This window comes from Enoplosus armatus, chromosome 1 (genome assembly GCF_043641665.1).
Source record: "Enoplosus armatus isolate fEnoArm2 chromosome 1, fEnoArm2.hap1, whole genome shotgun sequence".
In the NCBI taxonomy this organism is placed as follows: domain Eukaryota; kingdom Metazoa; phylum Chordata; class Actinopteri; order Centrarchiformes; family Enoplosidae; genus Enoplosus; species Enoplosus armatus.
In genome coordinates, this window is record NC_092180.1 from 17,785,666 (window position 1) to 17,800,757 (window position 15,092).

Sequence of the window (15,092 nt, forward strand, 5' to 3'; positions counted from 1 at the left end):
AACAACAATAAATAAAAATGAAGTTAAGGTTAGGGAAACATCATGGTTTGGGTTAAAACACTTATCATGGTAAGAAACCAATATTGACTGCTGATAGGAAACAGGAAGCGAACAGTTGACTCCCGTGTCAACATCAGATATTTTTTGACCCGTCCAACCACCCTGACTTCCTCCCTTCATGGACTTTGTGGCTCTATAACCATTTCACACCATTCCTCCTTTGCCTCCAACAGAAAACACTGATGGCTTTGTCACAACATAAACATGTTTTTGGGCATGTGCTGAAACTAATGATGCTGTTGTTTTTCTTGGGAGGGAAGTTTTCCTGGGTGACAATCTCAATCCTATTCATCACTTCAGAAAATAATATATTCAACTTTACGTAATTTAGCTGGTTGGCTAATGATATTTTAACTGTACCAACAACAATGGGACACTAGCTACTCAGTTCTTGTTTACTGTACATGGATGAGCAGAAAGTTACGTTACATTCACAGCCTCAAAATGAAAATTTATCTCATGATTAGCTTTGACATATAGTCAAGCTTTGTATTCAAAACTCTTCCCTCTTTATAATTTGAAAAGTGCAATTGAAATTGCATGCAGGATATTATGCAAGTACAGTATGTGCTCTGTGTGATATATTAACATGAGTCAAGTAAGGGGCTGAGCACATGAAAAGAGGACAGGAGAGAAAAAAATACTGTAGCAAGACAGAAACTAAAGGGACACTGCATTTTGTAACTTGTACTCCATATATTGGCCCTCATTAATGTTCACTATAGGATTGCATGATTTCTCTTCTGACTTAATATGTATCTGAGGTGGGCTTTCCAAAATTTACCCAGTAATGACTTCACCTGATGGAGACTACACTGTCTCTTTCTGGATTCTTGGCTGCACCTCCAGAGGGAATGAATAAGATGCAGTGGGCGCATTTCCAGCTTTGGCCATGAAGAATCCAAACCTCCAGACTCCACTTAGTTTTCGGAAATTTTGAAAGTTAGAAAATAATAAAAGATGAAATGGATAATACAAGGACTTATCCATTGGGAAGCAATATCTACAGCCAGTAGAAAGTGATTCGCTATGCTGCATTTAGTTTATTATGGACTGTAGTCAGATTATCATCCTGACACTGGCACAGGAGGTTTCACTATGTGTGAAACAGAAAGGAAATTTACTTCAAAGTTAAAATCACAGAAACCACTAGAACGGAAACAGAATAGAGGCCCACGAGTCTGACACTAAGTATCCAAACATGATGTTTGTACAGGGGGGCTGACACAATGACATTAATACCAAGCAGCAAAACTAATTTTGCTTAGGGTATCAAAAAATACAGAAAGAGCACAAAACATGGCCTCCAGATTGACCCTTTAATCAATACTTCTTCCAGTATCAACAACAAATATATCTTATATGCTTTTTATATGCATTCAATTTTTTGTGAAGAATTAACAAACATTCACATTGTGAAATAGAAACAGGACATCCTGAATCTGTGTTGTTCACCTCTTTCAGCTTGTTTTACTTGCCAAGGTGTAATTGTAAAAAGAAGACCGATTTGAAGAAGAATGATTTGCATCATTGGTTGGTTTGTAACCAACTGAATTGTAAGAACAGTTTAAACAAGTCAAAACTTGAATGTTACTGTAGCATAAAAATATCATTTCTTTGCAAATATTGGATGTGTTTTAAATATATATTTGCTTCTATAAATAACCAATTTTGCGTCTGCAAACACAAATAACCTCTATTTATAGAACTGGTTTCATGTGGACCTCTGACCCTTTGAAAGAAAGAAGAAAACGTCTGAAAAAACAGAAAAGGAGATTGTGGTACTAATTCTTGTCTCCTGGAAGGGCAACCCCAGTGAAAAATGGATGAAATCACTGCACCTGCCACATCAAAGATGGATGCAGGCTGTGTGTCCTTGTGTACATACAGGATGTACTATATGTGTGGGTGTGTGTGTGTGTGTGTGTGTGTGTGTGTGTGTGTGTGTGTGTGTTTGTGTGAGACCAAATGTGTTTCAACTTTGGTTTAAAAGGGCTCTCTCAATGACGTACAGTCACACAACCAACAAACAGCAGACAGTAGTTTACTTACAGACAGCATTTTTGTGACTGGAGTCTTTACTGGGCATCATCTTCACTCCTCTGGACTTCAGCTCTATTGCTTTTTTCACTGCGGAGAGGAGAGGAGAGGAGATGGTGGTTATTAGTTTGATTATAAATAATATTTTCTTAAACTTAATTTAGGTCACATCTTATCTTAAGTGCTTATTATTTTCAGGGTTGCCATTCAGTACACATCAAGTACACGTGCAATCCAGAAAGTGCTTCACACTCCCCCTCCGATAACAAACAACAAATGCAATAGTGGCAGAAACTGAAAATTAGAACAGGGAAAAAGGAGAAAATATTAAAAGCCACAGAGAAGTAGAGACAAGAGAGGAGAAAAAGGGGGAAGAAGAGAGAAGGCAGTGGAGCAGCATTAAAATGTATTCCATCTATTTTATCCTAAGTAGCAGCATTGCAGAGGATAACAGAAAAATCTGTGCTACAACCAAACTACATTCCACTGAGAAACAGACTTGGCATGAAAAGCACAGATCCCTCTCTCTCTCTCACACACACACACACACACACACACACACACATACACACACACACACACACACACACACACACACACACACACACACACACACACACACATCACATAATGCAGAGACAGAGAGAAAGGAAACGACAGAAGTACCACTGGCAAGAGCAAGATGCCAATAACTGAGGAAGAAAGAGACAGCATAAAGTGAATAGAAAAAGAGATGGAGACAGACAGGAAGTGAGACATACAGCAAGAGAGACAGGTCACCATGTTTTCTGTTGGAAGCTGCCAATTAAATCTGAGCCACCACGTGGAAACTAATATGCACCTTAATATGCTAATTAAGTAATACAACCAGTCAATTAGATGACAGGAAAGGTCCAGCAAGTCCAGTCAGGTGGTTCAGGACTTCTGTCCCCTATAATTGCTATTCTCAATAACAGTATATGAGTATATAATGCAAGAAAACGACCATGTACTCTCAGTCCTATCTTGTTTGTTGTTTTTATATGCGTGGATTAGTTGCTGTAAGTGTGTCTAAAAGAAACCTGACTCTGTAAAAGAGACCCTCAGGTCTGATGCACATTAGTACTTTATACAAATATTTGCGTAAAAGGGAGGCATTGAACAGATAAGTAATAAGACAGAAAGAGTGTGATATACCTTGGTATTGAGCACTGAATCCTTTTCTTCGATGGCTGCTATCTGAGGTGAAATGTATCCGAAGCCAGTTCTTATTTGATATCACTGGTGAGGGCAGGGTTGTGCCAGTCAGCCTGGAAGTAAACAAATAAGACATTTCATCATATGAATCACAACATAAACCAAGCAGAAACAGTAGAAGAATGGAGGCAGACCTACTGATATTTGATAACTATCTGGAATGAGTGAGCGGTTCTAAATTTGAGTTTACTTGCACTTACTTTTTTCTCCTTGGTGTATTAATACTATACTATAGAGAATACAGCAGAGACGAAGAAGGCAGATGGAAAAGACAAGGTATGATGTAACAAAACACAAGCTGTTGTTATTGCAAATCCACAGTATCCACCTTTGTGCACAGAGACAGAGAGCACCTCTCCAGTAAATAAACTGTATGTTGCATTGCATCATTGTTGTGTAATGTGTGGGTATTTCTACATTTCTGCGTTTCCACATTGTTGGAGAATATCATGCTGACAAAGAGATAGACTTTTCCAGAGATGGACGATGTTTGTCTTAGCTTTCTGTTACAGAACTTGCACTCATGGGTCTGATTTGCTCATGGAAGATGAGCTCCACATATTTCAATTTGAGGTAGAAAAACATAATCTCAAACAATAACGCAGTTGTTGGAGGAAAGTGCTTCAAAATTGCTGCCATGTAATTACGGATTGCTGCATTATAGACTGGAGCACGACCAACCACTGTTGTGAAAAATGTTGTTAAATTACTTGTCACAAACAATCGTAAATGCAGTGTATCATACAACACAGAACATAGAAGTGTGAATAACTGCAGAATCTAAATGACTTCATCTCAGGGCCTATACATAAAAAAGAGCATCACTACATGAAGCAGAACTTTCCAGAGAGCTGAAAGTATGATTTGATGTCACTTTGTATTGTCCTTCGAGGTGCAAAGGCTGGCTGTAATTTAAGGAGGTTTTAGCTCAAAGGCAATTTGTTCCACTGGCTTGGAAATTGCGGATGTGGGAATTGAATGAGTGATATTATCCTTTCCCATAATGATCACCACTGACCAGAAGCAGAGCACTGTGGTACTGGGTACAGTATAACACATGTTTAAATGTACTAAAATGCCTTTTCACTGTTTGAAAATATCCACCAATGAAAAAAAACTGTTCTGATTAATTGTTAAGAAAAAGAAAGCCATATTGTGAGGTGGTCTAAATTATGATATAATAGTTTGAGATTTTGAAAATAAGATGTACATTGATTTGTGATTCTGGGCTCAGAATACAGTAGAATTACTGAAAGTAAGAGTAATACAGGAAGAGAAGAGAAGAGAAAAGTAGAAGAGGTGAATGGAGAAAGTTGTAGAAAGTCAGCAAAGTTCACATCTTCAAAAACTGTTTCTGAAGCATCACCACTGAGACGATGAGTTGGTTGCCTATGGTAAGTCTTACATCAGCTTTAGCTGCTCTCGCATTTCGTTACCAACGGCAACCAAGGCAGTATTACAAAAAAATTAAAATATTAAAATGTGGGGAAAACGGTGCACTGAGACAAAAAAAAGGAAATGATGTAAGAGACTGCCTGGAAGCTAATGTTCTACCATCCTCCCTAGAGCAACAAGAGCCACTGTAACTGCCCTTTAATAATGCCGCAGGTGTACTGAGTAGATAGAGAGAGACAGTGAGGGAGGAAGGAACACAGATAAGGAAAAGGGCAGAAACAAAATATGAGGAGTGGTAAAAAAAAAATATTAAGAGCGCTTGTTAGAGGACCTTATTGAGTGCTTATTATCGGAGACACAAAGTTCTGTATCTGTGAAAGAGACAGCTCAAGAAAATCTGAGAAAGAGAATACGAAGAATGTCAGATGAGACACAAGCACTGGCAATGTGTCAGCCGGAGGGCAATCTAACTATAGTATACACAGTGAATAGACTACAGTAGGGCAATGTGTCATCTCCCACTGAGTCAACTAGTGGTCTTTATCAGTTATTGTGATTAAATAGACATGCATGGTAGGGTAATGACATATGTGAGACCAGAGGGATGATTATGGAACTTTCTGAGGGCACTATATGGAGCATAAAAGTCACGAATATAGTGCACTGCAAACTGTGGTAAATACGGTAGGCAGCAATTTCAGACACAACCAATGGTCTGCACCTGATCTTGACTTATGGCCTCCAGGGGCAGGTGCGCAAAATTGATTGACTTCCCTACAGGCACCAATAAAGTATTATATTATTGGGCTTTTTTTCAAATGTCCGTGTACTTTTGACCTGCTTACATTCCTGTGTCTGATTTGATCTCAGCTATATTTGTTAAATCAGCCTGGCAAAAGAAAATGTTCTTAGACAGCCTGTCTGGTATAAAAAAGATTCATGAAACAGCTTACTGTTATATAACAATAAAATCTTGGACTTTGCTGTTTTGTGTCAGACTGAAGTCAGTCTAAATTTGAATCAAAGTTGGGTACATTTCAACGAAGAAGTGAAAGTCAATGAAACAACAATTCAAAGAGTTATTGATTTTCCATGTTGAAGTCACATAAAATGAACTGACAAGTCAGAGAGAGTCAATATCAGCTAATATACAGTACCAGAATCATATCTAATGTATAAATGGCAGTTAATTCAAGTTGGGTATTATAAGCAGCTGTACTGGAAAAAGATTTGACTTGTTGGAAACATATGTAAGACTATTTAAATGCTTGTTAGATGGACAACACTCCACTATCATTACTAATAAACTGTAAGTTGACGACGTGCACTTAACCATCATGTGGTGATGATCAAAGATTCATGCTTTCAGAATGGGGGAAACTGGTCCTCTCTAAAGAAATAACTAATCGAACTCTATTATAATATGTTCTTCCTATACTTGTTATACTTCTTAGAAAATATAAAGAGCTATTATGTATTTATTCAAATATTTATTTAGTTATTTGATATGGTTGGATTTAGTAGAAACAAGATGTCTAATACTGATGGTAAGGCCTTACCAACACATTTCTGTCCTGAAGAAAAACAGTAATGCTTATACAATGTTCAGTATTACATTGGGAAATCACTGCTGGTATTGTACTGTTGCAGCCTCAGGTCCTCTACATTTGCAAAATGGTGGTTATGTAACTGAAAACACTACTCATATGTGACAATGATGATATGATATTGTTGTAAATTTACTCAATTTGGCTACCGATCTATTGTGATTATATATCAGCTCAGATTAATCACAAAAGAATACGTCTATAATCTCAACAATGGGCTCAGCTGATCAACATATTGGTACCTCAATGTCACCAAATCTTAAAGATCCATCTGTGCACCTCATAATTCCATCAAGGCGCACAATTCAGTTTTTGTAAATCCAAATTTAAACCCTTTTACAAAATGATTAGCAATACATTTGTTTTTCCAGCAATGTCTTGCAGAAATACTTCTGGGAGAGAGAGTGACTCAACAAAAGTCATCTGGGAGCTACTCGCTACAGTTTTTCATGTGCTCATTTTAAACAAATAAACAACTTGGATGAACTGAAAAACTCAGCTACCCACTGACAGTATCTGACAATACTGGCTTCTTTCCCCCTTAAGATTTCCAAAACAAGGCTACACAAATTGTTCAATTGCTGTTACAACAGACACTTTCTGCGCAAAGGTCTTAAACACTGTATTCATATGGACAATTTATAAACATTTAGAGAAGAATATGCATGAATGGCATTTTGGGCAGTATTTTTGGCCAGTAAACAGTATTTCATATCTTGTGATGCTAATGCTATTTTGTTACAGAAATAAAGCTCTTTGTGTCTCAATTGCCATGGAAAACCAGTTCCCCTTTAGGTTGACCTGATTGGCTGAAAGGGTTTGGGGGATAAGTCTGCCCTGCTATGTGACCCAGTGGGTGCTGAAATTACTATTACCCATTTGAGTATGTCAAGTTGCCAGACACTAGTGACTAGCAATGGTGGCTCTCTCACTTGAGCCATCTGGGTTCAAACCTCTCTGCATTTCAAAAAGATTAAGAGTGATAAGTCGTTCCCAGAGGAGGTCTTTATGCATAGTGCTTTGGTAGATTTGTTCTTGTTTGGCCTCTGTACTTATAATTAATAAATGTGTGTTTCTTAGCACATTTTAGTGATTTGGTGTGTCCTTTCTGCTCTCCCAAGTGGTAAGAAATCAATTATTGCAGCTTTAACAAATGTGCAAAGAGCTTGCTGAAAAAACCCTCTTCAAATGGCTTTTTTTTAGGATCAGGATTTAGGTTTAGGGTTGAGGATAGAGCTAAAAGGACGCATGATGATGTACGAATAACTTTAACAAAATCAGAGAAATATGGTCATTGTGTGTTGGGAAGGACAAAGATAGGGAAATATGAAAAGTAGAGAGAGAAACAGATAAAAAGTGAGAGATATGCTGCATCTCTTCCATTATTCATGGGGACTGGCCAACTGCCTGACATAGGAATGAAGGAGAGACAAGAGGTCAGAGAGGAGGAGGAGAGTGGGAAGAGACATGAGACTGAACTGAAAGGAAGGGGAAGAAAGAAGGAGAAGAAGCAAATGAGAAGAGATGAGAAGAGAGACTGACAAAAGTTTGAAAGACGACAGGCTAAGTTGGTGAAAATAACAGACATGAGGGGAAAGAGAGGAGAGGAGAAGCAGATAATGAAGGACAGGTTGGACAGAAACCAGTAAAGCAGATTATAGGACCACAAGCAGAAATGTGAGAGAAGGAGAACTTACAAGGTCAATGAAAGAAAAAAAGAGGACAGAGAAAAACCTCCAAGAAGAGAAAAACAGGGGCTGATGGATGAAGAACAGTTGACAGGAGGTGAGAGCGGCACTTAAATGAACAGGAGAGAGGTGACACAAGCCGAGAGGTCAAAAGTTTAAAAAGAAAAAGGAGGCAAGGAGGCAAATGAGGTTGGACATTACAAACACCAGGTTGCAAAGAATAGAGATAAATGAGAAAGGAAGTTAAGCTGGAAGGAGAGCAGTGACAGGAGAAAAGAGATGGAGAAAAAAAAAAGAGAAATGAAAGAACTCATATGGGAAGGTGTAGAATGGGTGACAGAAAGGAGAGGTAGCAGAACTAAAAAAGAGAGAGAAGATAAGAGAAAAGGAGAGGAGAGGTTTGACACACCTGAGAGGAGAAGACAATAGGAGAAGAGAGGCCAAGTCACAAAACAGAGAGGGTGACAAAGACACCAAAAGCAGAAGAGAGGTATTTCTGTGCTCACTGTAGCACTTCCCTATTATTAGACCACTAGTCTTTTGGTGATACATGAACATCACAAAGGCACAACTTTCAACTGTCCAGGCACTGCTGTTTTAGCCTTTGCCCTCTCTTTTGGCTGTTTGTGTTGCTGGCAATATATTATTTTTAAGTTTGTTCCACTGCTGTGCGATCCCGATGTGAGCATCTGCAAAATGACAAAAAGGCACTGTAAAAATAAATTATTGGATACAAGTCAGAAAAGTTGGAAAGCACATTATCCACAACAGATAGCTGTTTATTCCAAGTGCTTAGTGCAAAACCCTGGTACACCGGTACTTTTAATCTCATAACACACCCACGCACTCACACAGAAACACACACACACAATCGTGTAGCCAGTAAACATAATTTAAAATGTAAATGTAATAACAGAACAAGAGAAGTGTTTCGAAGTGGAGAAAAGAGACTAAGAGAGGGCTGGTGGTTACAAAAAGGGGAGTCGGGGGAGAGGCAAAGAGGAGGAGGAAAAGCAGAAGAGGATCAGAAAAAAAGGGACTTCAAGGGAGGAGTGAAACGAGATGTAACTGAGGGACATGAGGGGAGAGCAAATAGGAAGAAAGAACAGGTTCAGGTTAGAAAGAGGGTGGAAAAGCCTGAGCCTATTTCTTTGGCAGATATCACTGAATCCATTTGGGCAAGGCACTGAGGATGGACAAGGTTCATCCACAGATGCTGCAGGCCTGATGTGGTGCCCTTTGATTTTGGCAGACAAGGCCAGCCATTCCCAAGTTTCAGTAAAGCAAGCCGGAAGGTGTGTTCAAATGATCAAGGAATTACACGGCTAAACCTTCCTGGGAAAGCCTACCAAGGTCACATTTATGAGGGGCAACAGTCATGAAATGTTCCCTAATATTATCCACTTCAAGTTATTTCAGTGATGGAGAATTGCTAACCTTGTTGATTTGGGGATTTGTAAAATGCCTACGAGTGTTCCCCAGAGTTTACTGCAGGAGACGCTGCAGAAGCATGGGGTGTCAGAGCCATCAAGTTTGTTCAAGCGAGGCAGTGGACTCTGATAAGGGCGTGCCTTGCCTTTTCTTCTGTTTGTATTAAACAGAGAGATGGTCGGCAGTGACATTAGCTTGGCATTTCTGCTGTTTGCAGATGTTGTTGTCCTTCTGGGTTCATCAGATTACAAAGTGTGATTTGCTTAGGATAAGAATCAACAGCTGGGTGACTGAGACCATAATTGTTTGCATGGTCCATGAAGATGAGCGACTACTTCATGGAGAGAAGTTCAGGAATCTTGGAGTTTCACCCACAGATATAATCCATAAGACTGACAGCCAGATGTGTGCATCAGTGACAATAAAGCACACAAAAATGAGATCATACAACCGAGTGCAATGCGGGTGGCTGGTCTCCCGCATGATGAGTGTAAGAATGAAAGAAGTTTGGCAAGCAGCAGGAACTTGATGTTGATTGAAAGAAGCTGTTGAGGCAGTTCTGGCAAATGGTAAGGATGCCTTTGCCAGCCTCCTGAGAGGGGGCTCTGTGGGAGAGCCAGGAAAAGGTAGAGGAGCTACATCTCCCACCTGGCCTTGACTGAGACTCTGGATCCCCCAGAAGAAGGTGGAAGAGGTTTGCACAAAAATTACATCTGGGCTGCTGCTCTTACTCTGTGGCCACTGAATGAATGGATTTTGTCCTGGTTAAATGACTAGAAAATGACCTGGATAAGCAACTGGAAAATGGATGACTAAATGGAAATTACTTTGCTACTACTGTTTCTATCACAGCCAATAAAGTAATTAAAAATGAAACTGTGTGTGTGTGTGTGTGTGTGTGTGTGTGAGGGAGAGAGAGAGAGAGAGCAGAGTCAGAGAGAGAGAAGTAGTAGCGAAAAGGAGAGAAGACAGAGGTAATTGAAAAGAGAGGAGGAAATAAAGGAGAATAAAATACAACAGAATACAACCCAATACAATACAGTTTACTTATTAGCCTGTAGTCTGTGTGACTACCAGTAATTTTGTGTGTTTATATTAAAATGCTTTCCTTCTTACTTTCTTAAAGTCTGTTTAAAGTGGATGGATTAACAAGATGAACTTTGTCATTGCTGTGAATCAGTAGTTCAAACAGAGAGACTAAGGGTCCACAGCCATGCTAGCAGCTCTGTGAGGCTTTTGTCACAGAGCTAAATATTAACATCAGCATGCTGATGTCGAGCAGGTAATGTTTACCATGTTCACCACCTTTGTTTAGTATATTAGTATGCTAATATTTGCCAATTAAAACTAAACAGAAAGTACAGCTCAGGCTGATGGGATTGTTATTAGCTTTACAGATATTTGGTCATATGCCAAAGTTTCGAACAATTTAAAGTTTTGACCTGATGATAGTGCTACATGGAAAGTTAAGTGATCAAAAATTACTACAATTCTTCCAGAGGGAGACATGAATGTGTGTACCGAATTTCACGGCAATCCATCCAAAATTGTCAAGACATTTAACAGACAATTACCAATGTCAAAAAAGGAAAAGTCAGGGGATCACCAAAGTCATTGAGATTAATTCTCTGTGGATTATGGATATCTGTACCAAATTTCATGGCAATGCATCCAATTATTGTTGAGATATATCAGCCTGGGCTGACTGACCGACACCAGCTGCAAGCATGGCTAAAAACAAACACTACAAACCACTTGGGAAGAAATGGGTTAAACAGGAGAGTGAGTGAATGGATGACTAACTGTATTTGTGTAAGTCAGTTTTTGAACTGCAGAGGTGCTTTGCATTCAAATTCATGATCACACCACGTTTTTCACATTAAGTGTGGCATTACATTTAAATCTTGTATGCTGGGACTTTAAATTAGTTTATCATATATTATCATACGTTTATGTTCCACCGAAACAGACACATGGCTTCTTGCAGGTGTTATGGATTAAGGAAAGGGAACTGATTTTCTGGTAATAGTTTCATCACATTATGTGTAGTGACCCTGTTACTCAATTAATGGAATAATTGGCAATTAGAGCCTTTCATTTAGTTAGAAGTCTGGGAAAGATAGGATGGGAAGGGATTCATTTAATGTGCAATTCAGAGATTCCATCAGCCACTTTAAATCAGCATAACAAACCACTGCTTATTAAAAATCCTTGACTATCATGGTGATGATACATTACAGCAAATTCTTGAGTTTTCAGTGCTGGCAAATGGGTTAAAATCAATGTGAATAATGTAGTGAGCAATAAGGAACAAAATATGATTAATCGCTGTTGGTCGTGCTCCTTGGATATAATGGCCTTTAGCACAGTAAGAATTCATTGAGTTAAAGAAAATGACAGACCTAACACTGTTGGGCTTTAAGCATTTCAGTTTGTCTTGTGCTTTGAAAGACTGAGATAAAGGAGAGGAGAACATAAAGGGGGCAGGGAAAGAGAGAGAAGAAGAAAAAGGGATAGCCAGAGGGAGTGCAGAGAAAAGAGGAAAAGAAGAGGTACAAAAATTAAGGAAGGAGGAAAGGGTGGAAGGGTAGAGGTTAGGGTGGAGAAAGAAGGAGAGGAGTTTAGGAGCAGGGAAGCTCTAGACATTAATGAAACTGATAAACAGAGCTCATTTTGAGTAATCAGAAAGACAATCTGTTCAGATTTGAAGATAACAGATGTAACAACATTCCAGATAACAGTCTATTATTCAGGATAAGCTGTTTATGTGTTATTCATATTCAGGTCACCAAAATCACAGTATACACAAATAAACATGTATAATGAACTGACCGAGGACTCTGCAAAAAACAGTGAAAAATTGCCTCAGTCTGTCTGCAGATATTGGTGTATTCCTGTCTATGTTCTCAGAATAACAGCTTATCCATGCTCTTCTAAATAGGACGATGACATTTACATGAACAAGGGGAAACATTCTGAATATTTGTGAGGTGATCAGTCCAGAGTAATCAACATGTCCGTTATCTTCAAACATGTCCATCATTAATTACAAATACTGGTTGATTGTTTCTTGGACAAAAAGCTCTGTACACATTTGATATGCTGCAATCCAGTGGTCATAGTTAGCCAATAGTGGATAGGCTTGTTTATGAAAAAATAAATAGAAATTAAATAGACAAAGAAAAAATCAAAGGTGTCTCCTTCACACAGACAGCCACTACTGCTGCTGCTTGGAGAAACAGGCAGTTTTACTTTGGATCATAATCTGAGTCTTCTTCCCGATTTTAGTTTACTGGTCAAATTACTTGCATCTCAGACGAATCAGGATCGTTATCTTGATTCATGGAAAACATGAGCAAATACATGCACAGAGAGGGACTGATGACCTCCACAACTGCACACAGAAGCAGCTCTGTGGTCTGTTGACATTTCACTTGCTTAAAAAAGAAATATTAAAAAAATACATTCTATAAACTATACAGTGTGATGAAGCCATTGGACTATAGTAGGCAACAGCAACACAAATGCCTGGGGGTCTCTCTTTCTGTCCTTATGACCCCATCTCTGTCACTCATTTTGTCTCACAGTTGCCTGCCTTCATTGTCTACCCCATCCTCTGTGCAGTCTTCTTTATGTTTCACAAATAATCCCAGTGAAATATAGTTCACATTAACCAGTAGCTGCATTCTTTTTCCAGTCTGACCTCACTCAGCTGACAGGTTTCAAGGCATTACAGCCAAGCAGGTTAGATGCCTGAAGACTGGGAACAACTGATTATCCAGGACATAATCTTTCAAATTAGACTCAGGTTGTAAGACATGTTATGACAGTTTAGTGGTCCAAAAACAGGATACACATTTACTTGTAATTGTCTGCAGAAATAACATTTCCGTCTCAAGAAAAGGAATGACTGGAAACAAATCATTCACTTTGTCCAGTTAAATAAAAAAGTTAAATCGTCCAGGCACAATAACTTATATGTGCGTGTGTGAGTGTGGAGCGGCATTTGTGGGTATGTGTGTATATGTTAGAGCTAGTCAACCTGACATTCAACCTGCCAGCTAGCAGACAGGAACATGAAACAGGAAATTGCTTTTGGGACAGCCAATCAAAAAAGCTCTCGATAAACAGGAAGAACCCGTCACAGTGGTCCTGTCAGGTGTCAGTCTTTTTCACAATGACCTGCCCACATGCCTCAGTGAAAATGCCAATCATCTCTTAATCCCACCTCTGGAGAAAAGTATTTAGGATTGCATTAGATTGTGCATGGCAGAAGCCCATTTAGGTTTGTTTTTATATAATTGTATTGTTTTAGGCCTGGCCTGAACTTTCATTAAATACACATATATATCGATTCCAACTTGGGACCTTTGTTATATATTCCCACTCGCTGTCTATGTTTTACCACTGTAACATATATAAAAAAAGGAAAAAACGAAAACAACAATTTATCACACATATAATAATAACACACTACTGTTATTGTCATGTCATACATGTTTATAGTGGATATCAAAGTTGGTTCACTTTATTTTTAAACCTACTATGATATATAAAATACCAGTAATAAAATAACTTTACACGTTTACACAACATTTTAGAGTAGATTATCACACAAATATAATTTGAGAAAGCTCATATCAATTCATATTAGTGTCTTTCTGCCAACTTAAATACATTTTACCTTGAAAGTATATTTTAGTGAAACCCCCAACATAAAAAAATACATGCATCTGTGATATATATGTGAAATACATTGACGCAACTGGTATTATTTGTAATCAAAACCATGTTTGTAGCGATGCATAATTTAACAGGCTATTGTGGCAAAATAAATCACCTCCCTCTGGAGTGCAGGACTGCTAACCTTGTAGTAGGGTTTTTATTTAGCCGCCCTAATAATGGGAATGCTTGGGGATGATGGGATCAATCATTTGAATTCAGAATGGTCACGTCAAAACGCTTCAGTTGTTGCAGCCACTATTTTCCATGTGACAAAATGTGGGGTGTGTTCTCCAGTACACTCCCTGTCTTCCCCCTGCATTGCAGAGGATGGGTTGACAGTGGTCCTTGAATGTTATACTGTCAGAGACAAGCTATGTGTGTATGCGTGTGCGCACTTGAGTGTGTGTAATCTGTCAGAGCCTAGAGAAACGATCAACAGCTCACAGTCAGAGGGCCACTTAAGACCTGACACGGACACGGACGCACACACACACACACACACACACACACAAACGGTATCATGAGAATGACATGGTTGATGTGTACCGCTCTGCTGGTGACAGGAGTAAACGTGCAATTATTCTCTATTCCTTTTGTTTCCATCTAGTGCTATCCTCTCTGCCTCCTTCACTCCTCTTATTTGCCTGTCGACCTATCCATTCTTTTCTTCTGCAGGTTGTGCCACAGTCATTTAACATTTTCTATACATGGAAGACAATGTCATCTATCAGTTTAAGTCAGGAGAATGTGAAAATGGGAGACAGATGGTTTCTGCAGGGCATGGTGATCCATAAATACATTTTTACGAATCATATTTACCACTTCAGCAGTGACAAACAGGCAAACGTGAATGTATCATTTTTTTTAAACAAAGGATTACAGAGACATGTTGCATATGATTCTCCATTTT

At 38.8% G+C, this 15,092-nt stretch overlaps 1 protein-coding gene across 1 annotated transcript in view; it reads right to left on the bottom strand.

Annotated features, from left to right (window-relative positions):
• The window catches only part of csmd1a (CUB and Sushi multiple domains 1a), a 281,553-nt gene that overhangs the window by 164,109 nt on the left and 102,352 nt on the right, over positions 1 to 15,092 (bottom strand). Inside the window, exons 5-6 of the mRNA XM_070906253.1 lie at positions 3,277 to 3,389; positions 2,113 to 2,190 (exon numbers count right to left, since the gene is read on the bottom strand). Coding sequence (XP_070762354.1) covers positions 2,113 to 2,190; positions 3,277 to 3,389 — 191 coding nt within the window. The remainder of the gene's footprint in view (positions 1 to 2,112; positions 2,191 to 3,276; positions 3,390 to 15,092) is intronic.